The sequence below is a fragment of the Narcine bancroftii genome, chromosome 10, assembly GCF_036971445.1.
Source record: "Narcine bancroftii isolate sNarBan1 chromosome 10, sNarBan1.hap1, whole genome shotgun sequence".
NCBI classification, from domain to species: Eukaryota; Metazoa; Chordata; class Chondrichthyes; order Torpediniformes; family Narcinidae; genus Narcine; species Narcine bancroftii.
Genome location: NC_091478.1, coordinates 94,287,824 through 94,311,723, shown reverse-complemented (window position 1 = coordinate 94,311,723; position 23,900 = coordinate 94,287,824). Strand labels below are relative to the sequence as shown.

Here is a 23,900-nt window from a genome sequence, read left to right as displayed (position 1 = left end):
GACCCGGAAGTCTCGATGACCCGGAAGGTGTCGAAGATCCCGCTGCTCCCAAAGATGGCGGCGGCCGAGGAGGAGGAAGGGGAGGATTTTGTTTACTTCGGGTCGGCGTTGGAGGAGCGAGAGGGTAAATCCGGCACCGGGGATGGGGAGAGAGGGTGGGGATGGGGGTGAGGGGCGGTGGAAGAAGGGAGAGAATAAATTGAGCTCAGTGGGTGGAGGGAATGGATAAATCTGGCTCTGAGAGGAGGGAGAGAGAGAGAGAGGGTAAATCCAACCTGAGGTGGGTAGGGAGAGAGGGAAATGGTAATCCTGGAGAGTGTATTACCAAGCCAGGGAGGAGAGTTAACCGGGCCTTGGGGGATGAGGCTGAGACCTGGTGCTGTTTCCATGCTACCCACAGCTTGCAACGGAGCTATGCCCTAACCTTCCACTGGACCTGGTCAGGAGTGGGGTTCCAAAGGCATGGCATCTCTTCCCCACCCCAGTATCTGAAAGGCAGGTGGAGTGCCAAAATTGCTTAAGACCAGTCTGGGGGAGGTGTGAGTGGCGAATGGGGGCTTCTGGGTCCAGCAAGTTATTGCTATGGACACTGAGCTGGTGGAGAATGATGGGAGCTCATACCTCCTGTAGAAGTGGTGAGAAATTATCAATTTGCACATGTTGGAAATCTGTAGTAAAAACAGAAAGCTGGAAACATTCAACAAAGTCAGGCGGTATCTGTGGGAGAGAAATACTTCATGATTCCAGTAGAACTCTCAGGGCCTTGATCCTGCTTCTTTCTCTGCAAATGCTGCCTGTCCTACTGAGTGATTCCAGTGCTTTTGATTCTGTGAAACATTCAATCTCTGATGGAACCACACAGGAGACTGCAGACACTGGAATCTGAAGCTAAATGCATTGTTGGAGGAAATCAGTGGGTCAAGCAGCATGGGAGAAAAAGTGTGGTCGATGAAGGTTCATCCCTTATCCTGATGGCTTTTGGACGAAATCATTGATCATCGTTTTTCTCCACCTGGTACTGCTCAACCCGGCGGTGATACTGATGGGGATGGAGGACTGTGGTTGTGTAAGCAGCAATGCAGGGGTCCAGCAGAGCTTTGCTCTGACTCAATTACAAATTTTTCATTTTTCTCTAAGCTGAATTGAAAACAAGAAAATGGGAGCAAGAGGAGACCACTCAGTCCCTCAAGCCCATCCCACCATTCAAAATAATTATGGCTGATCTGTTCTTTTCTGTGCCAGTTCCCCGCAACCCTGAATTCTTTGATTTTTCAAATATTTATCTATCTCCACCTTAAATATATTTAATGATCCAATTTCCAACTCCCTTAGGATTGAGAATTTCAGAGATTTACTACCTTTGAGGCAAAACGTCAATGGAACTTGTGGATAGGAAATGTTTTGATGATATGGGCCAAGTACAGGCAATGGGTCAAGCTTGAGTTGACAATTTGGTCACCATGGGCCGTGCTGTAAACCTCTGTGACTCAGTTTTAAATGCTGTCCTTTTATTTTGTTACTTTGTCTCTCTTGTTCATAATTTTCCCATTGGTGAAGATATCTGAACATCTATTCTGGTGACAAAGGAGATGCAGATGCTAAAATCTGAAACCAGACACTCTCTGCTGGAGGAACTCAGCAGGTGGAGCAGCAACAGTGAGAGAAAAAGAATGGTCACCGTGTTGAGCCAAAACTCTTCATCAGATGATCCTGCTTGACCCACTGAGATTGTTTGGCTTCAACATCTATCCTGTCAAGCCAACATAGCATCTTATATGTTTGAATAAGGTTATCCCTTGTTCTTGTAAACTCCAAAGAATACAGACCCATACTATCCAGCTTCCCTTGATAGGGCTACTCTCTCATCTCAGGAAGAAGCCTGATGAATCTCATTTGGACTGCCTCCAATGTTACTGAATTTTTTTTAATAGATCAGGGGACCTCTCTAAAGAAGCCAATTCCACTGCAGGAGCAGACTGTGAAGGATGAGAAGGGACGATACAAGCGCTTTCATGGTGCATTCACTGGGGGATTCTCAGCTGGATATTTCAACTCTGTGGGATCAAAGGAAGGTGAGGAAATCCTGCATATACACTCCCCAAGATCAGACATAAGTGAGGTGAGGGAGTTCTGTACACTCACTTCCTAAGGTCAGACATAGAGATGAGGGAGTTCTGTACGCTCACTCCCCAAGGTGAGACATAGAGATGAGGGAGTTCTGTATGCTCGCTCCCCAAGGTGAGACATAGAGCGAGGTGAAGGACTTATGCATGCACATTCCCCCGAGGTCAGACAGAATGAGGTAAGGGAATTCTGTACACACACTCTCCTGATGTCAGATGGAGTGAGTTGAGAGACTTATGTATACACACTCCCTTGAGGTCAGACAGAATGAGATAAGGGAGTTGTGTACGCATACTTCTTTTGGTAAAACAGAATGAGGTGAGGGGGTTTTGTATGCATGCTCACCAAGGTGAGACATGGACTGACGTGAGGAAGTTCTGTACGCACAGTCCACAAGGTGAGAGAAAGTAAAAGTGACTGAGAGGCTGCGTTTACCCCATCAAGATTTTCCAAGTATCTCCTACTTGAGAGCAGTCATTAGCTTCTGCCCCCTGGTGGGCTTAATTTTTTTTCTAATTATTCATTTCTTGAGACCTGGGTATTGCTGACAAATGCGGCAGTTATTGCCCTTGCTAATTGTCCTTGCAGGTGGGTGGTGAGCTACCTTCATGAACCACAGTGGCTGTGGTGAAGGTGGGGCTTGGGGTGAGAATTCCAGGATTTAGGGCCGGCCGAATGTTTCCAGATCAGGATGGTGTGGAGGGAACCTGTGAGCACCAGTGTTTCACTTGTCCTTCCTGGTGAGTTGGGAGGTCTGTTGGAGAAGCCTGGCTAAGTAACCAGGCAGCAGTCAGGTTCCTGGAGAGGGAGGTGAGTGAGTTCTGTATGGACATGCCCCCAAGGTGCCTTCTACTCTGCTCACATAAAGCTGTTCCTGTGTTTTGGCTTGTGAACCGTATCACACTGCCTGTTTCCCCGACCCGCGTGAGGAATTGTGTGGCATAGCCCATGTGGAATGCAAGGCTGATGTGGTGACTGTGTGTAGGATGGACGCCTTCGACCTTCGTGTCTTCACGGCAGAGAAAGGCAGAGAAGCAGCTGTTCAATCCTGAGCACTTCATGGATGAGGAGGTATATAGTGAAGGAAGGTGTGCTGGGGAGGGAGGGAGTGTTGGTTTGGGAGGGAGGTGGAGGGTAAGGAGTAGGGGTGAAAGTCAAGTGCTGGAAGGGTGGTGGAGGGTTGGAGTAGGGGAGGTGGTGGAGGGGAGATGGTTGGGATGGGACAGGTTGAAAGGGAGGAGAGGTTTGGAAGAAGGGTTAGAGAGTGATGGGAGGGAATAGTGGAGTGGAGGTTGAGGAGAGGGAAGGTATGGAAGAGGGGTTTGGGGAAGTTTAGGAAGGGGTGTGATGGTTAGGAGGCAGTGGTGGAAGGGAGGGGGTGAATATGGGAGGGGAGAGTTGGGCTTTTTGAAGTTAGGGAGGAGGATGAAGGTTAAGAAGGGTGTGAATGGTTAGGAGTGGAGAGGAGGAGAGGGGGATGGGTTGGAAGGGAGAAATGAAGGTGAAATGTTGGGGCAGTGGAGAATAAGGGAGGAGGTATGGAGGAGGGTTTAAAGGGTTCGGAAGGAATGATGGAGAGGAGATGTGGGAGCCGGGCATTGGGAGTTGGCAGCCAGCTCTCAGACTGCCACGCGCCATGACTTGTGTTGACAATGGGTGATTCTGCTTGCATTGAAGGATCTCGAGGAGCATGGGATTGCACCCAGGGGAATTGTGACGACGAGTGACTTTGCCTCAAAGGCGAAAGATGAGGTGCAAGAGAAGTCACGAGCACTGGCGAGTGTGACAGGCCCGATCCCTGGGGCTACTATCTTGGATGACTTGATCACCGCTGCAAAGTGAGAGAATCTTTGGGGACCAGGTGGGGGCTACTCATGACCAGGGGGTAGCTGTCACTGACCTGACTAAGTTGATAGAGAGGCTATGAGTCAGGAGATGAGACCCTCTGACAGTAGCTGACCTCTGTACTATCTGCGTGCATTAGATATAAACAGGGTCAGGATGCTGACTGCAAGAAACTTGATGGAGACACTGCTCTTAAATCTCACGGCAGGGTGAAGTAACGTTGTCTGACACTTTGGACATACCTCCTCCATCAGTGAGTTCCAGATATCAACCATTGTGTAAAATCAACCATTCCCTTCAGATCCCCTTTAAATCTTCCATTCACCTTAAACCTGTGACCTCTTGCATGTGATACTGATAGAATGGTGCATGGTATATCTACGCTGTTTATACCTCTATAGACAGCCTCCTTTGCTCCAGCCTTAAGCGTTGCCTGTCCAAACTCTTCACTATAACCAATGTCCCCCAATCCAGGCAACTCTCCGCTGCATTCTCTCCAACACTGGTCAAAAGAGCATATTGTATATTGGGCATTTGAAAATCCCCTCCTGGATATAATTCTAAATGCCCCTAAAAAATTCAACATTCTATACAGAACACAGCAGTATGGAGTAGGACAGGCCCTTCAGCCCACCATGTCTGTGCTGACCAGGATGCCAATCTGAACTAATCCCATCTGCATGTATATTATCCCTTCATTCAACACCTGTTTGAAATGCTTCTTAAACATTACTCTAGTTTCTTCCACCACCTTCCCTAGTAGCCATTCCAGGCACCTACCAATCTCTGTGGGGAGATAAGAGCTTGCCCCATGCATCTCTCTTAAACTTCCTCCCCCTCACCTTAAACCACTATGCTTCAGTATTTGACATTTCTACCCTGGGGTAAAGATTCTGACTGTCTACTCTATCAGTGCCTATCATGATTTTATATACCTATATCAGGTCTTCCCTCAGCCTCCTATACTCCAGAGAGAATAACCCAAATGTGTCCAACCTCTCCCCGTGTATCCTCTAAACCAGGCAACTGTGGTAAATCTCTTCTGTACCCTCTCCAAAGCCTCCACATCTTTCCTACAGAGAGGTGACCAGAACTACACACAGTATTCCATGTGCAACCTAACCAAAGTTTTATATCACTGCAACATGACCTCCTTACTCTTATACTCATTTCCCCACCCAATGAAGCCAAGCATACCATATTCCTTCTTTACCATCCTATCAATGTGCGTGGCCACTTTCAGGGAGCTAGAGACCTTGACCCCCACCCCCCCAAATCCTTCTTCTTTTAAAGATTCTGCCTTTATCTGTATACATTCTTACATTTGATCTTCCAAAGTGCAATGCCTCATGCTTGTTTTAGATTAAACTCTATCTGCCATTTCTCTGCCCATATCTGTAGCTCAACTGTATCCTACTGAATCCTTTGACAACTATTCACAGCTTCACAATTGATTTGTCTCATCTACAAACCTATCAAGCAGCCCACAAATATTTTAATTTAGAAATTAAGCATGGTAACAGGTAACAGGCCCATGAGCCTGCACTGCCCAAATAAACCCATGTGACCAATTAACCTACTAACCTGTACGTCTTTGGAATGTTGGAGGAAGCCCACGCAGATGTGTCGAGAATGTACAAATAACAGATGTCTCAGCATTGATCCCTGTGAAACACATTGGTCACAGACCTCTAGCCAGAATAACAGCTTCCACTATTACCTTACTCATATCTATGGTTAAACCAATTTTGAACCCAATCTTCCAAACCGCCATGGATCCAATGTGACTTACTTGTAATCTCCTGGATCAGCCTTCTATGAGGGTTCCACAGAGGCTAACCTCATCGATCATCTTCATCTCCTTAAAAAACTTAATCGAGTCCATGTGATATGATCCACCCCACACAAAGACACGATGTCCGTGCTTTTCTAATTGCAAGTAAACATTGGATGTAAAATGTTGGGGGGAGGGGGATTTCTAACCGGGGGGTACTGACAAAGATAAAGGGGCAATGACTTAGGTGACCTTTCTCCTAGCCCCATTGCAATGGCTAAAGTACCCAGTTATGGTAGACAACGTATGTTACATTCTAAATGTAGTATGTGACAATAATTGAACCTTTACCAGTTGGTAATTAGCTGGGGTGGAGGGCTGATCCTGTGATCTTGCAGCCACATTAGTGGAGGGGGCAGGGTCATTCCCACCCTGATGGGCAGAGATAGTGATATAACATCTTGGTGTGGATAGTGAATGGTCTGAAAGGGAGTCAGGTAGGTGGAGGGGTTGATGGTGAAGTTGCTTTGGCCTCAGGCCCATGACAAATAGAAATTTGTGTCCATGGTGATCATGAGCTGCCTTGTCTTACTCTGTTGGGGGAGTGGGGGGAGAATTATCTGTGCTTAATACTCCTTGAAGCAGCAACTGAGGAGTTGCTTCAACAACCAGTCCATCATTGAGCCTGAGGATTGGCCTGTTGCGGTCACTTCATTACAGGATGGATGTGGAGATGTACCAGGATGCTGCCTGGATTGGAGAACATGTTTTATGAGGCATGGGGCTTTTCTCTTTGAAGAATGAAAGGTGACTTAATAGAGGTCTACAAGATTATGAGAAGCATGGATAGGGTGGACAGCCAGCATGTTTTTCCTGGCTTGACAGTAGCAAATACTAGAGGACAGCTGTACAAGATGAGGGGAGGAAAGTTTGGGGGAGACGTCAGGGGTAGTGGTGGAGGCTGTACAATGGGGAAATTTTGGAGACTATTAGGCACACAGATACAAGAATAATAGAGGGTTAATGATGTGAGGTAGGGAAGGTTTAGTTTATTGAGTAAGTTTTTACCGTGGGCCGAAAGACCTGTACTATGCTGTTATGCTCTATAATGATGGGAATGAAGGGAGGGGACTGCCCCTCTTGCTGCTCGTCTATTGTTTAATCTCACTGATCTCACTACATTTATCAACCAGATTTGTTCATCCGGGATATTAACTAATGTGTCTAACATTCTGACCAGGATAACAATCGGTGTACAATTGCTCCGGAAGATGGGCTGGAAGGAAGGACAAGGGCTGGGGCCACGAGTGAAGAGAACTGCTCAAAGGCAGCGATCTGTGGAAGGCCATCCCATGACCCCTCATGGTTGGTATGCTTTCAAAAACCCAAGATTAGATGCAAGAAAGAATTGTATTTCTATGGCTCTTTGCAGGGATTGGGATTGGGATGCCCCAGAGGCCATAATGTGGTTACATTTGCCGCATTTAATGTGTTTGTTCAGCTGAGCAGTTGTCTGTTCCAGTGACGGTGGCTGAGGGATAATCATCAGGCACAGGATGCAGGAAGAATTCCCACCCACCTAAAAACTGTCCTACAGGGTCTTTTACTACATTTGATAGTCCAGAGGAACCTCCTGACTGTGTGGCAGTCCCTCAGCAAGTTGTAACCTATGGGGTGGGACCTGGATCAGACTGTGGTCAGGTCTCACACCACAACCAACTACAGCCAGCATGGAAATTTGTCTGAGTCCTTCCACAGAACAATTTGGGTCAGGCTTGGACTGAAAGTAGGGCGGTGTTCTCTGGATTATCCCCCTGCTGGATTGATGTTTGATGATAGGCCCTTTCAGAAGCTGGGTTGCAGTGGGTGGAGCTGTTGATCTCACAATGCCAGGGCCTGAGTTCATTCCTGCCCTCAGCACTGTCTGTGTGGTGTTTGCATGTTCTCCATAATTACACGTGGGTTTCCTGCAGGTACTCCAATTTCCTCCAACATCCCATCCATATGCGGGTGGGTAGGATAATTGGCCGCTGTAAATTGCTTCTAGGGTAGCATGTGGATTAAGTTGATGGGAATGTGGGGTGGAGATAGGATCAGTGTAAATGGCACAGATCAGGTGGGCCTAAGGGAACATGGGAAGATGATGCCTTTACCTGAAATCACCTGGGCTGCACCTTGTTGGTGAGAGAACAGGTTGTAAACTTGACAGAGGAAGGACCCACTACACAGGTTCTCTCCCAGTCCCTCAGGTACACTGATATCATTTATGCCACTGTTGATGGTGGAAAATGCGGCAACCAAGTTGTACACTACAAGCTCACACAGTGACCAGGTAATCTCTCAGTGTTGTAGAATGTGGGATAACTGTTAGTTCCTGAGGACACTACAAGAACTTTCAATCACCTCTTTGCCATAATTCCATCAGATCTTTACCCATTATCTGAGAGAGAGACAGGTGCAGGGTGAAATGTCACAGTCCATTTGTATGGAAAGGGTACAGATAGAGAAGTACCAGTGAATTCCTGAGATGTTGCTCCAGTTCTGGTGAGTGCTGCACAGGATTGAAAGTCTGCAGAATGAATTGTGGCCTGAGGGCAGGGCCAACATTGATTGATCTTGAAGTCACCCCCACCTCCAGCTCAAAGGAGAAGGGTCACCATTATGTGAGGGGTTTAGTATGGGCAGCTGGGAAAATCTTGCTCTAAACCACAGATTTGAGCCACTAGCTGAGGTTTGTGTGTTGATGTTGGTAGAATTCATCAGGGAAAAATGAGCAGGAGCTGTATAGGAGGGAGTTTGTTTCAGTTCAGTAAAATCCTCGACGAAAGTTGATCAGAGTAGCAATTCTTATCGGATTCTGCCCTGAGATCCAGGCAATACCGAGCAAGTATCGCATTGGACAGTTGGTCACGCATCACGCAACTCTCTGAGGATTCTACCATGGAAGTACATTGACAGTGCTCAGAGTGTACAATGGACCCATTCTCACGCACTTTTTCACATTGTTTGCCACAGCTACGAAGGAAAAAGTGTATGGGTGTTCCCTGCCAGATGAAGGCTTGCATCAGTCACAGGTACGCTGAGGATTCTCAATGCCCATGTCATTCACTAATCGGTTGGTTGGCATGTGAGTACCTGAGGTGTGTGTGGTTAACCTGGTAATTGTGAGGTCACCTGATCTGTGCACAGATATCCTGCAAACATAATAAAGTGTGGCCAGGAACATAGTGAATACTCCAGTTATTTCACAGATCCAGCAATTGTTCCTGCAGATTGGAGGGTAGCAGATGAACCCTTGCTTGAGGACAGAGAACAGGGAACTCCTGATCTGTTAGCCTAACAACAGTGGGAGTGAAGTTGTGTTGCTGGTCTATTATAAAGGGTATAAGTAATAATGTAAATGAACAGAGTCAACATAGATTTATGTCAAGAAAATAATACTTGACTAATCTTCTGGAACACTTTGAATATGTATCCATTAGAATAAAAAGCAGAACCGCTGGAGAATATCAGTGGGTCAGGCACCATCTGTGGAGGCAAAGTGTGGTCAGTGTTTTAGGTTGAGGCCTTGAGAGAGTTAAGTGTTGATGGCCAGCATGAAGCAGTGGGAAGGAGTGCGTCCAGGTGGTGAGTCAGCAAAGATATGTTGGGTTGAAGGGCCTGTTCTTGTCTGTACTGTTCTACTCTTACCAATTTGTTTATTGCCACTGCGTTAGGAGGAGCAGGAAGGGGAGGAGTACCTGCCCGACAACGTCACCTTCGCTCCAAAGGACGTGATGCCGCTGGACTTCATCCCAAAGGACGACCGGCATGGGCTGGGGTACAGTGGCATTGATCCTCGCAGGGCTTTGTATGGTACCTCTGGAGAGGAGCTTGGCACCATGTTCCACACAGACTCCAGCCGGTCACACAGCCTCCTGGGCGATGCCCTGCCCAGCAGGGAAAGGAAACTGGGGATCACTGGCCAGGTGTGTCTGCCGAAATGTCCAGCTCTTGACTAGAGTACCCATCTATTGAGGGGTAGAAGGTTGGGGAAGTGTGGTCATGCCGGATTAGGATGTGGGGGGGGGGGGGCGGTGGAGAGTAGGGTCAGGGAGGAGCCGACAACCATTGGCGGAGGTAATGATTTTAAAATGGAGGCATCAGCTTACCTGGATGGAATAGGTGAACAGGCAGCATGAGAGCGCAGTTGGGGAGGGATGGGGCTGGGGGTTAGTGAAGCAGGTTAGAGCTGGGGGGGGTGGGGGGGAAGTGTTAGAGCAGATGTTGGGATAGAGTGGAAAAGGTAATCATGAACACTCAGGGAACTCAAGGGACTCATTGGTGAGCTGGTTGTAATCACACATTGAGGGATGGAGTGGGAAGTGGTTGTAATCACATAGTGAGGGGTGGAGTGGAAAGTCAACAGCAATGTGAATCATTAAGAAAAGGAGATCTATCTAAAACACCTCTGATTCAAACCAATGGGTAATAAAATTTTAGAGATTTGGTCTCAAAGGGATCAGATATAGTGAGGATTGCTATAAACAGGCAATTTATGTCATTTGAACTATTAAAAAATAAATATGGAATCCTTAACAACATAATCTACTGTTTTCAATTAAGAACATAGATAAGGGAAAAATTGGAGCCAACAATGTTTTTATCAAAGTGCAGTGATGTGGAGACTGATTTTAAGGGGAACCACAAAGAAATTCACTTTGGCAATGTATTTCTTACTTCCAACAAGGGGTTCATAAGTCTGGACAGAGATGGGAATCAGACTTAAATCTAAGTACTAATGAGCAAAACTTGTCTGATTTATGTAAAGACAGTATGACAAATACAATAAATATAAGGTTTAGATTAATTCAAATACAATTTTTGCATTAGTTATATCTCATGCCACAGAAATTAAATAAGTTAAAGTCAGACTTTTCAGATAAATGTTTTGGATGTGGCGAGGGCTAGGAACTTCCTTGCAGTCAACTTAGTCATGTTCGAAAGTGAGACCTTTTTGGATGGATTTAGGACATTTTTTAGAACAAATTGGAATTTCATTTCCATGAAACCCAGAATTGTTTTTACTGGGAAATAATATGGGGATAAGAAATGATCTCAATATCAAGTTGAATTTGTTAAAATTGCATTGGCAGTGGCCAGAAAGTGTGTTGCAGTTACTTGGAAAACTGATTCACACTGGAATGTAGAAATGCATAGCTGTGTTCCCCTTAAGAAAATGAATTACAACCGAAAAAATAAGTATGATGTATTTCTGCAAATATGGAGACCATATTTACAGATCTCAGGTGTAACTCTTTAGTTGAATTTCTTCCAGACCTCGAGTCCACGTTAACCTTATCCAAAGAAAAAGACTAGTTAAATAATTAATTGATAATCCAGCTGCCTCTTTTATTTTTCCACTCTATCTATCTTTCTTCTTTCAACTTTCTTTTTCTTTTACACTCTTTTCAGGGTTTGTTTTGGGTGGGTGGGTTTGGATTACAACCATCATTCAGCATAAATTTGTCTACTTATGTATTTTTAATTTTGTATTCCACCTCATGTATGGTCTAAAAATCTTTAAATAAAATATTTTTTAAAATGTCAAGTCAGTAAGAGAGTGGAAAGAGTAGGACAAACAGGCAGTGACATTAGAGGTGGACCGAGTTGTGATTTAAAAAAAAAAAAAATTTTTTTTATTTTTCACACCATAAACCACATTGACCAAGATACATACATTTTCCTTTTCAAATATATACAGTGTCATTTTCTCCCCCCCTCCTCCCATCCCACCCTCCCTACCTCCCCCCCCCATTCATTTAAAGTACAAAATCTAAGATACATTAAACCAGTCAAACAATGTTGTCATTCAATAAAAATAAACAAGAAATTCCACTGAGTCAATTCTTTTCATTTCCTTCTCCTTTCGTTAATTTAGGTGGTAAATGTCCCCGGTAGGTTTTCTCTATTGTGTTTCATGTATGGCTCCCATATTTGTTCAAATATTTCAATATTATTTCTTAAACTATATGTTATTTTTTCTAATGGAATACATTTATTCATTTCTATATACCATTGTTGTATTCTCAAATTATCTTCCAATTTCCAGGTTGACATAATACATTTTTTTGCTACGGCTAGAGCTATCTTAACAAATCTTTTTTGTGCACCATCCAAATCAAGTCCAAATTCTTTGTTTTTTTATGTTACTTAGGAGGAAGATCTCTGAGTTTTTTGGTATATTGTTTTCTGTACCGAGTTGTGATCTTGAGGGAGCATGGTAACCCCAGGTGGAGGAAGAGCAGGCCAGGGAGTGGGGGAGGAAATTATTCTTTTGGAACTGTGGTGGGGTTGGGTTGCATCTGGTGGTGTAAATGAAGTACCAGTTGATGAAGTAGACAAAGACGATGTGGTCAAACAATAATCAGGGCTTTTATTAGCCGAAACTCATGGTACAATAATGGAAGACAATAGATGCATATACAGTTATATCCAAGGGGAGTGTCCTTAACAGTAGAGATAATGCACAGCCATTGTTAGTACAGCAAGGCTCGCCAGAGGGGAGACAGGCAGCTTGGCAGACATTCACCCCAGTTATCTCTTTGGGAGGGGAGGACATGACAATTGGTGGTATGGAAAGTGAGAACAAAGGGGGCCCTGACCACATGGATGGGCAGTTTGGATTTCTGTGCTGAAGACACGATCTCATGATTTGTTCTAAAGGCATTCGGTGTGGGTGCTCTAGAGGAAGATGATGATGATATTTATGCCAGGGATTCACTGTCACGCTACGACTCGGTGCTGAGGGAGGAAGAGCCGGAAGATGGGCTGTTTGGATGGACAGCTCCCCAGCAGTTCAAGAAGGCAAAAGGTGAGGGCAGGTAGCCTGAGAGGGGCTTCCTTTAGTGTGGGGGATCTGGGGATGATGTGGAGCCTATTAAGTGAATGAGCAGTTGAAGTGGTGACAGGGTCTCCACAATTTTCAACCTCATGGGGGGTAGGGGAAAAACTGTCCTTAATTTAAACCAGATGCTGTGTGTGTTGCAGGTTCATTTCATCAGATTGGATATGTCGGAAAGCTGCTAGAGGGCTTCCATCTGGGATCCAAGACAACCAAATCCATCATGGTAACTGCACCATCACCTTATGAACCCGCATGTGATCAGCAAAGTTCTGAATGAGTTGACGGGCTTCATTGCTGCATCATTTACCTTGATGGTTACAGGAGGTTCAGGACTGCCAGACACCATAGGGCCAGTGAAACCCTCTGTGTGCTCAGCCAGTCGCTGACAGGGACCTCTGCGCAGCTGCCCCAGTTTCCTTAGTCCTCTACCCTATGTTTTCTGAGTTGTGGGCAGGGTACTGTTTGTCAGGTAGTGAGCTGTGGTGATGAATAGTCACAAAGAAGCAGGTTCAGTGGGAATATGAAAACAGAATGGAAACAAAGAGCTGAACATTCAATGGTCAAACCGTGCATGAGTTTTGGCTGATCCCCTCTCTGAGGTGGAGGGGTAGAGAAAGTGTTCAGGAGAGATACAGCTAGGAAACAGGCCTTTCTGGCCTCAGAGTTTGTGCCAACCTCAAGCCTTCCATTTATCTCCAGTTAATTCTGTTCTCCCTGCTTTCTGTTAGATCCCCATATTGCAAAGGAATGTCAGATTTTTGTGTGGTGAGCATGTCATTCCTGTTCTGTCTAGGAATCCCGCTTACATCATGCCCCACAGGGTGAACGGCTCTTTTGTCAGGATTAGGCGAGAGCTATGCCATTCCCCCAGGGTCTAACAGCTTGCTGCTTACCCAGGTGTATGGACCTCCTGATCTGCCGAGGGATTACAGGCCTGTTCACTACTTCCGGCCAATGGTGAGTCAGGGCACGATCAGTGCCACCATGGCACAGGCACTTGAGAAATCGATGGGACAACTCAGCTCCAATGATGCAGGAAAGGGGCGTCACCAGCTGAACGCAACCCAACGCAGAGAGCTGCTTGGAGAGCGAGCTCTCCAAGGTACAGAACCAACACCCTGATGGGAGGGATGGGATCACAGCTGATGGAGCATCAGTGAGCAAAAAGCATGTGAGAGAATGCAGAGCTGAGGAGGGATGCAGATCTGGGTGAGGAAAGGGAAGGCGGGGGTAATGTCCCAGCAAGGAGTCGAGGACAACATCCCAGGAAATGAGAGTGATAGACTTTGAGAAGTGATAGGGGGCTGGGCCCTGGGGGAGTGGGGTGGGGATCCCCAGGGAGTAGGGGAAGGGGCCCAGGAGAGTGGATGGGGGGCAGGGTCCTGGGGGAGCAGATGGGGGACAGGGCCCTGGGGAAGTAGGTGGGGGCAGAGTCCCAGGTAGTGAGAGGGAACAGGGCCCTGGGGACAATCCTGGGGAGAGAGGGGAGAGAGACCAGGGCACATGACAAGGCTCCATGCAGCGTATTGTAAGTACACTGGGCCACCCTTTCCCAGAAAGACCCCTTCTATTGTACAGAATCCCCTGTGTTACTTCAAAAAGTTAAGTTGAAAAGTTGGTTATTAACAGACTGGGGTCGATAGGTTCTGGTTATCAACGGACCACTGTCAGTGGCTATTGAGCAGGATGTCCCTGGTCAGTGAGTGATGTTTAGGTCCATCTGTCCCTGCAGGACCTCGCTCAGTGTTTGACCTTCTAGCTGAAGAAGATCGGGAGAGACTCCAGAAGACCCAGCAGGCAGCATGCTGTGTTCCTGGCCCACATCTATCCCAGCCCATGGCTTCACAGCTGAGGCTGCTGGATAGCAGGGAAAGACTTGCTGGATGGAGTGGATTTAAACCCTTCCAGAAGGATCCGCAGAAGCAGAGGCGGTATGAGGAGTACTTGAGGAAGCTGAATGCAGGACAGAGAGGTGAGTTGGTTGCAGTCGAGGCCTCTTACGTGTCATCCGCTGTAGCCCTGAATCCCTGACCCAGCTAAACACAAGCAATGCTGGGGAGAGGGGGGAGCATTCAGAGCTGCACCTCTGGTGTGATGGTGAGAATCAAGAGACAGGAAAATGTTGAGAACTCTTGTTTTTGGACCAAGCAAGCTGGAGGGGTTGAGTGGCCTTCAATACTCCATCTTCAAGATGCAACTTCACATCACCCTAAGTACTCTGGCACTAAGATGAAGCAGCTCCAAACCTGTGATATTTTGACCTGCCCTCACTTGGAATGCTGTCGCTAAACCCAGGGTGGGAGTCACAGTGGCCTTTATCATGGTAAACCAGGCCAAGGCCATTGCCCAAACAAACAATGACTGCTGGAAATCAGAAATAAAAACAGGCCATGCTGGATGTGATAATCAGGTCAGGCAACATCTGTGGAGGGGGATGCAGGAATGGTTTCAGGATGGTGACCTCCCACAAAACCATCATGCTGTGGTCTCCTGCTCCATAGGTGGAAGGTGCTGGGTGACTCATGGTGTGACGAAGTTCTTAAGTACATTTGGACAAGTACGCAGTCAAGCTAGATTTAGAGGGTTATGGACTGAACACAGGAAATGGGACTAGCTTGGGCAGGCATCTTGGTTGGTAAGAATGAGTTAGACCAAGCAGCGAACCCTGACCCTTTGTGATCTATGTGACATGGACCTGCGTGTTCCTGTCATGGCATCATGGTCTTTCCAAGTGTATCCATCCTTCAGGTCAAACAAGAGGAAGCTGTAATCATCTAGTGTGAGGAGGGAGAGCGCGGTCTGAGCTACTGCCCTATCATTTCATCGATTACCCTGCTGCTGTTGTGTTTTATTCTTCCCCCAGATGCCCTGGCTAGCAGCCTTGACCCCAGCAAGTCGGAATGGGAACAGGGACATGAGCGAGACGAGTTCAGGAAAGCCGCTGCTCTCTATCGCCCCATTAGTGCCTCGCTATCCTCCCGTTTCACCAGTGCCAAGCACGCAGAAGACACAGACCAGGTGGAGGTTCTGGAACAACAAGAGGTAGATCAGTGGGGAACTGGGAAAAACTGCTCTACCCTGTGTGCAGGGGTGCACTGGAATTGTCTGAGGGCCCTAGCTGAGCACACCTCCACTGCCCATCGAGAGAGGAGCTGCTCTTTTGTTATTCAACAACTCCGGCACATGGTTGCGAATAATTAGCTGGTTGAATGCTTCTCTGTGAATTGTACTGCCCTGCAGAGGTCAGGAAGAACCTGATTCTGTCTCGTGTTTCACTGCAGTCACAAGGCACGGAGTGGAGTGGCAAGCAAAGCAGAGGAAGGATAAAATCACACTAATTCCCATTATTGCCTTCATAGTTACCTGGGGACCCTATGATGCCCTCCAATTAAGACTGACTCCCACCAGACCACCAGACTCCCCACACCATAGGAGAAATTGCCCCACCATGAGCTTCCTCCCTCCCCAGTCCACTGAGGGCAGGGTTGTTTTGGATTTTGACTGTGGAGTGAGGTGTGCCCTATCCCAATCTGGCTGCATCAGTGAACTCCCAGTTGACTTCTGTCTTCTCTCTGCACAGGGTGACGTCAAGGACAAGGAGGCTGCTGTGAAAATGAAGATGTTTGGGGCTCTGACCAGAGACAAGTTTGAGTGGCATCCTGATAAACTACTCTGCAAACGGTTCAATGTCCCAGATCCCTATCGTGGGTATGTACGTTGTTGGGGTATGCACTGGCATTAGTGCCCTAGATCTCTACCCAAGTATTTACAGTGTGGGCATACACACTGGCCTTAGTGTCCCAGATCCCTACTGTGAGTATGTACAGTGTTGGTGTATGCAGTGGCTTTACTGTCCCAGATCCTGAATGTATGTACATACAATGTTGAGGTATACAATGGCATTAGTGTCCCAGATCCTTTCCCTAAGTATGTACAGTATTGGAGTACACACTGGCCTTAGTGTCCCAGATCCCTACCGTGGGTATGTACAGTGTTGGCGTATGCAGTGGTTTTGGTGTCCCAGATCCCGAACGTATGTATGTATAATGTTGAGGTATACAATGGCATTAGTGTCCCAGATCCCTACCCTAAGTATGTACAGTATTGGGGTACACACTGGCCTTAGTGACCCAGATTACTATTCTGAGTACGTGCAGAGTTGGGGTACATGCTGGCCTGAGTGTCCCATATCCCGACCCAAGATAGCTACAGTGTCAGGATACACACTGGCCTTTGTGTCCCAAGCTCAGCTTCAACAGAATTACATCATGGGGTAATCATTGCTTCATAAATATCACTTGAAGTATGCCTCTAAATAACCCTTCAGGAGTTGAATGAAGGTTATTGAACAAAATACTTTAGGACCCTTCAGCATCCGTTGAAGTACATCTTCTCTGATAATACAACGCTCCCTCAATTCTCTCCTTGTTTCAAATTCGGAACCGGGCTTTAAACCAGAAATCCAGGGTGACAACAGAATTGGTTGTGAATGAGGTGAGCTAATTTGGCCAATGAGTGAATATTGTTTGGTCATGGAATCACACAGGGCAGAAGCAGGCCCTTCTGCCCACCATATTCTTGCTGACCATTAATCTCCCATGGTCACTCATCCTTTTCATTCTGTCTCCACTCTAACATTGTTCTTGTCACCTGAGAGTGATATTAGACTGGAAACGACACAGAAGGGATTCACCAGGATGTTACTGGATCTGTTGGTTTGAATTATAATACCAGTGAACCCGTCAGCTTTAGACCATCCATCTGAGAGTAATGTTATTTGTGTTTTTTTATTCTAAAGGTCAACAGTTATTGGACTGCTGAAAGTGAAAAGAGACAAATATTCAGTATTCAACTTCTTAACTGTGCCCACAGTTCCTGCACCCAGTGGAACGGGAACAACAAGTGGAGCTGAACCATCAAATAAACCATGCAGTAAGTCTGTCCATCGTTAAATAAACCAGAGAGTGGCCTGATCTTCATGCCATAGAGTTAGTGTCCGGGGGATTGAAGGGAAAGAACCTGTAAACTCCATCAGCCAGGTATTGAAACTGAGTGAATAATAAATGGCATGAAAAATCAAAACATAAAGGGCAGCATGGTTGGTGTGAATGCTATTACAGGGTCAGTAACTTGGGTTTGAATCTGGTGGTGTTTAGTGTAGCGGTTAGCACATTATTACAGTGCCAGTGACCCTGGTTCGAATCCAGTGGTGTCTGTAATGTGTTTGTATGTTCTTCTGATATCTGCGTGGGTTTCCTCTGGGTCCTCTGGTTTCAAAGGTGTACAGGGTTAGTAGGTTAATTGGTCACATTGGTGTGTTTAGGCCGGCTGGGCTTGTTAAATTAAAAGAATCAAAAGATAAGAACATGAAACTAACTGGGAAAAGAATTGGGACCAGAAATAAATCACGAGGGCAGGAGTTGGCCATTGTCTCTAACTGAGGCCCGTAGTGCTCAGCATGTGATTCCCAGCTTTGTGTTGTATATATTCATTTAGAATTAAATGTAGGGAGTTTTATAGAGAAGTCTGAAGATGAGGTGGCATTCACCCGTGTTTAATAGTGAAGGGAGAGCTTCTGACTGCAGTAAGACATTGATGGCCTGGTCGGATGGGCACAAAAGAAGCAAAGGGGTTTGATCTGGAGGAGTGTGAGGTGAGGTGCCTGGGAAGAGTGTCATGGCAGGGAACATGCAGCATTTGGCAGTGTTGAGAGATGGGGAGGAAGAATGTCGTTGGAAGGTGGTCGACACGTTCTCCAGGAAGTAGGACAGAGGCTCCTGGCCTGCTTTGCATCGTTAGCAGAGACCTACTCTGGAGCCATGAGACTCTTCTGTAAGGCAGATGGGGCAAAGCAAACATATCAGAGCTATGGGTGTGGGTGCGGTCAGGATGAGTGGGCGGACTGCGGTCGGAGGTCGGTTTTTGTCTATGTACATGATTATTATGCGCTGAATTTATGAGAAACGTGTGTGCAGCGTGGTCCGGAGGAATGCTGTTTCATCTGGTGGATATATACTGTCAGATGAAAATAAACTTGAACTATCTGCTCTCTGTCACATCAGAAGCTCCTGAATCAAAGCGAAAGTCGCGGTGGGACATATCAGCAGAGGACCAGAAGAAAGATTCAACAGGACAGAGCCATGCTGCGGGCCCAGAAAGCAGCTCACTAGGGCAGAGGAAAGAGGGTCCTGGACCCGAACAAGCAAGTCAAGTAAACGATGAGGTGCAGAGACAACTTAGTCCAAGGGGGGCAGGTGGGAGGCCCTGTGGGCAAATCAGATGGCCCTGTGGGTGGAGTGAGCTATACCAACAAGCTCCTTGCTGCCCTACCACACAAAGTTGCCTGTTCTTCCTGAATACTGCTCACAGTCAGCTTTTGGTGTCCCCGGCTCTTCGTGACCTGACACTTGTACGACATCCTAGTGACCCACCTGTGATCTGATCTCCTGACCTGCCTGCAAGCCCCCAGACCCGATCAGACTCATAGCTAATGCTGACTTTTCATACCTTCAAGAGGTCTGCATAGCTCACAACTTGTACTTCCTAACTCCAGCTTTGGCTTCCATTGACACACAGTGCTGTTGGATCAAGCATGCACAGGAAGAAGCCTTTCCGCCCATTGTGCCCATCCTAACCATCACACGCCCACCTAAGTGAACTCATCTCCGAGCACCTGGCACCCATTCACCAGCCAGGTCACCCTCGAGCAGACCCCAGCTCGGGATCTTACTTATTTGTAGGGTAACCCCTTTCTCTCTTTGCAGGAGGAAGTTGAAGAGGAAGAAAGCCGTCCCCCTCTGGACTTATTCCAAGCTATCTTTGCCAGCTCGTCCGAGGAAAAGTCTTCATCATCTTCCAGTGAAGAAGAAGATGAGGATGCAAGTGGTACGAATGCCTCTCCAGAGCGGGGAGACGAAGTGAAGCCCAGTCATCAAGCTGTCCCCGCAGCTGATCAGCCAGGTACCAGCTTGTCTCTCAGCTTCACTGTCACTTCAGGTCAAGACAGTCATTTTGCTTTTCTTTCTAATACTTTCTAACGTGGGCGGATTTGATGGGACACTGTAGGAGGAGATTCACTTGGTGTGAAAGAGAAAGGGAGAGAGCATATGTGTGTGTGAAAGAGAGAATACATTTAGGGCCTGAGCCCTTCATCAAGGTATGAGCCTGTTTTTTGCTCAGGGCAAAACGTTGGTTATGATTCTTTATCTTTGCTACATGAAAAACACTCTGTGATTTGCTGAGTTTTTGTGTAAACTACAAACACAGCATCTGCAGAATTTCTTGTTTAACTTCACGTGCAGGGAGCTTTCTTCTGATCTTTCTAATGTTGAATGTCTAGAGTACAACCAGTGACATCACTCGTGTTGTGGACTTCACTGAAGCAGATGTTGCCAATGTTTCTTTTCAGTGTGACCTTGTAGTTATTGCTCCATCTGGCTGAAGGTCTTCTGTTTCTTGAAGGTTTGGTGAAGGAACAGGGTTTGGGAGAGAGAAGAGCTGATGGCACCACACAGCCCCTGCAGTGCAGTCCACAGACATCCAGTGAAGAGTTTGGGCCTCGGCTGCCTCCAGCTCTGCTTTATGGTAAGACCAGAATCCCTGGAAAGGCCTCATGCAGTGCAGGTATATTAACCATCTGAATTATTGAGGAAAAACAGCAGGATTCTGTCCTTCAAACTCTGACTGCACCCAAGCCGGAGAAAGGTGTCCTATGTTCTGGCAAGAATGTCAACAATTCACTGAAGGTGTGAGATTGACCAAAATGGTCTCTGGGATGTGGAGTAGCTGTTGATATGAAGATACTGGGGTTGTTCCCCTTAGAGCAGTGGAGGGACTGGTACTAGGACTAGCAATGGTACCACCTCAAATCCTAGGATCGCCACTGGGACTCCATCAACTGGGATGGGCATGGCGTCCATTCAAATACAGAGACTGTCAATGGCACCCTCACAAGCATTGGGATGGGCACTGGGACCCCCGCAAACATGGAGATTTCCACTGGCACCCCCACAAAAACTGGTGTCCCCACAAACACTGGGAGGGGCACTGAGTCCCCACAAATACTAGGACCCCAATAAACATTAGGAGGGGCACTACGACACCCCAAAACACGGGGAACTCCTCCAAAGAAACATGGAGGACTCCCCACCAAAAAAAATACAGGGGACCTTCTTCCCCCCCCCGTAAGGTAAAAACATCATGAGATGGGACCGGAGAAGGAGTCACTCCTTCTCCGGTCCCATCTCATGATGTTTTTACCTTACACCCCCCAAACACAGGGAACTACCCATTCCCCCCCCACAGGGACCCCCTTAACCGTAAGAGGGGAAGGACCTGAGGGGCATCTTTCTTACTGAGGGTGGTCTATATCTGAATGAGCTGTCAGAGGAAGCTGTAGTAGTGGGCATTGTTTGACACTTGGACAGACAGGAGGGGTTTAGAAGGATATGGTCCAAATGGGACTGCTCAGAATGTCAAGTTGGTCAGCATGGAAGAGTTGTGCTGAAAGGCTGGTTGCTGTATGACTGTGACTGAGGGGTTCTGACAGGGTGGATGTGGAGAGGATGTTTTTGACGGGGATACAATATTATTGATGGTATGGATAGGGAGGCTTCAAGAAACCTTTCCCCATATCAGGGGCAGATAAAACTAGATTGAAGAATGAGGGTGAAGAGATTTGGAGGAGATCTGAGGAGAACCTTCTCTCAGAGAGGAGGGAATTGCTGGAACATCTTGTCAGAGAGAGTGAAGACAGCATTTAAGAGTGTAGACAAGGACTTCAGGTCTGCTTGTAGATCAGTGCTGAAATGTGTCAGTAACCTTTTACCATAGGTAACCAGGTATTGTCCACCCTAACTAGGAGCAGAGATGTACACGGGCAGCACCACATGCCAGGAAGGGAGAGAACAGGGGAGAGACAGTGGCCTTGGGACGCACAAGGAGAGAGAGCGGGAGAAACACGGCCACAGAACCCACCAGGAGGAGAAACAGAGAAGAAAGCACAAGGACCGTCGGAAATCAAAGAAGCAGAAAAAGGACATGGTCAGTAATGGTTGAGCACAGGATGAATGGGGTTGGGTGGCGTGGGGTTGAGTAGACTGATCTGCTTCTGCATTCACTCTGTCACAGTTTACACACCGTGGGGGAGGGGTGACGTGCGGTTCTTACCACTGTGGGAGATGGGTGATGGCTGGGCATTCAACAGCCAGGGACTACCTGGTAATATTAGTTTATTTTTGGCTTCTATAGAAAAGGAAACACAAGAGGCACAAACAGAGAAGAAAGGTGAGGGGCAGGAGCCCCAGCAGCAGCAGCAGCAGTGAAGGGGAGGGGGAGGAATCAAGGCCCTTGGCCGTGGTGGATCTGCTGAAGAGGTGAGCTTTTAATGGGGATTTTGTGGCAGGCCCCCTCAAACCGTTGTGTCCTCACTGAGAGCATTGCGCAGTCAACACAATCCACAGGACGTCGTGCTGCACTGACGGTGTCCAAGCCAGGCTCAGCCCCAGCACCAGCTTATCGACAACTGAAACCATCACTTACCTGGCTTAGAATATAGAACAATTCACTACAGGGCAGACCCTTCAGCCCATGATATTGTGCTGAACTATGTAACCATAGTCTACCACTATCTAACCCTTCCCTCCTTCATACCCATCACCCTCTTTTTCTTACATCCATATGCCTTCTAAGAATCTTCTGAATGTTTCTAAAATCCTTCCCTCCAGACCACGACTTGATGGATTCCAGGTGTGCCACACGTGCTCTGGGCCACGCAGGTTCCTGCCCATGCTCATGGCGGGATGCATGTGCATGAGGCAGTGCTCGCTCCTGGCAGGCAGGGCATGCTCCCAACAAACTGTGCTTGTACCAGACCATATTTGCTTCTGGCAGCACATGCTTTGGGTCACATTTGCTCCAGCCACATTGTAAGTCTAGGTCTGTATTTGGCTGGGGAATCCTTGCCTGATGTGAGCTGGTGCATGGGGATCATAGGGCAAAGTACTTTAAAAAGCATAGAAAAAAAACCTAATGGATGTACTTGTATATTTTGAATTTGTTTAATTTAATCTGCAATAGTTTTATTACATTTTTGCAGGGAGAACGTGGAGCTTTATAAAATCCTGGGGGGTAGAGATAAGGTGAATGGTCTGAGTCTTTTTCCCACAGCGAAAGAGTCTAAAACTAAAGGGGAGGAATTTCTGAACACAGGAGTGGGTCTATAGAACAAGGTGCCAGAAGAAGCTATAGAGGCAAGGATAATTGTAACATTAAAAGGACATTTACACAGGTGCCTGCTTAGGAAAGGGTTGGAGGATATAGGCCAAATGCAGACAAATGGAACTCGCGTGTCAACGTGGACAGGTTGGGCCGTGGCCTGTTTCTCTGCTGTTGAACTCATGGACTCTACATCTTCTGGTTTCAACATAGAATGAATGTTTGCACTGTATCACGATACCTGATGAGAGACTTTAAAGTTGGCTCTCTTTGTCTGCAGGTTGAAGAATGTTCCGTTGACGCAGCATTGAGAGAGATGGTGGTGAGCCTGTCCAGGAGAGGATCACGATGGTCAGAAGCCCGCACTGCAACCTGACTGCTGGACAGTCCTTGCAGTAACCAGCTGCAGAGATAGATGGTTACTGACTGCTCTGCTAATGAAGCATCACCCCATCCCTCCATTGACCATGGGGGCAACACGCCCTCTCCCTCCACTGACTGACCTGGGGAGCATCACCCCCCTCCCTCCACTGACTTGACCGTGGGAATATCCCTCCCTCCATTGACTGACTTAAACCCCAGGCTGAGCTGATTTTCCCTCAATGGTGGTGCTAGGCACGTAATGGAGGCGCTGGGCTGGAGACTATGTCTATTTCCTCTGATGGTCAGGGAGCATCTGTGGGGAGAGAATACTGGATATTCGGGCTGCTAAAGCTGTCCTTGCCCAGCTTGGACTCATGATCCTGTGTTGAGTGAATCAGTGTTTGTACAGTTTCTGAACAGAGATGGAAATAAAGTTGTTTCATTCACCTGAACTGAGACCAGTAATGCTTTTTGTAATGCTCAAATGCATGTCCCAGCTTTCAGTGTCTGCCTCAGAGGAAGGTTGCAAATTGACCACCTGCAAATTGGAGGAACAACACCTCATCTTCCTTCTGGACATCCTTTAACCGGATGGCATTAACATCTCTGGCTTCCGTTAAACCCACCCCATTGCCTTTCCCTTCACCTCTCCTCTTAATATATTCAATTAACACCTTTTGTTGGCCTGGACTA

General features: G+C 47.1%; 1 protein-coding gene across 1 annotated transcript; it reads left to right on the top strand.

The window, feature by feature from the left end:
• Positions 1-23,659, top strand: gpatch1 (G patch domain containing 1). The gene is made up of 20 exons (XM_069901959.1): positions 1-124; positions 1,932-2,072; positions 3,110-3,195; positions 3,802-3,962; positions 6,984-7,108; positions 8,759-8,817; positions 9,460-9,711; positions 12,449-12,596; positions 12,773-12,852; positions 13,527-13,731; positions 14,362-14,601; positions 15,493-15,671; positions 16,210-16,337; positions 17,428-17,561; positions 18,692-18,852; positions 19,394-19,589; positions 20,091-20,213; positions 21,490-21,671; positions 21,879-22,003; positions 23,125-23,659. Exons 1-20 carry the CDS (start codon positions 16-18, stop codon positions 23,153-23,155), a joined length of 2,865 nt encoding a protein of 954 aa, XP_069758060.1. The 5' UTR covers positions 1-15; the 3' UTR covers positions 23,156-23,659.
• The last annotated feature ends 241 nt before the right edge of the window (positions 23,660-23,900 follow it).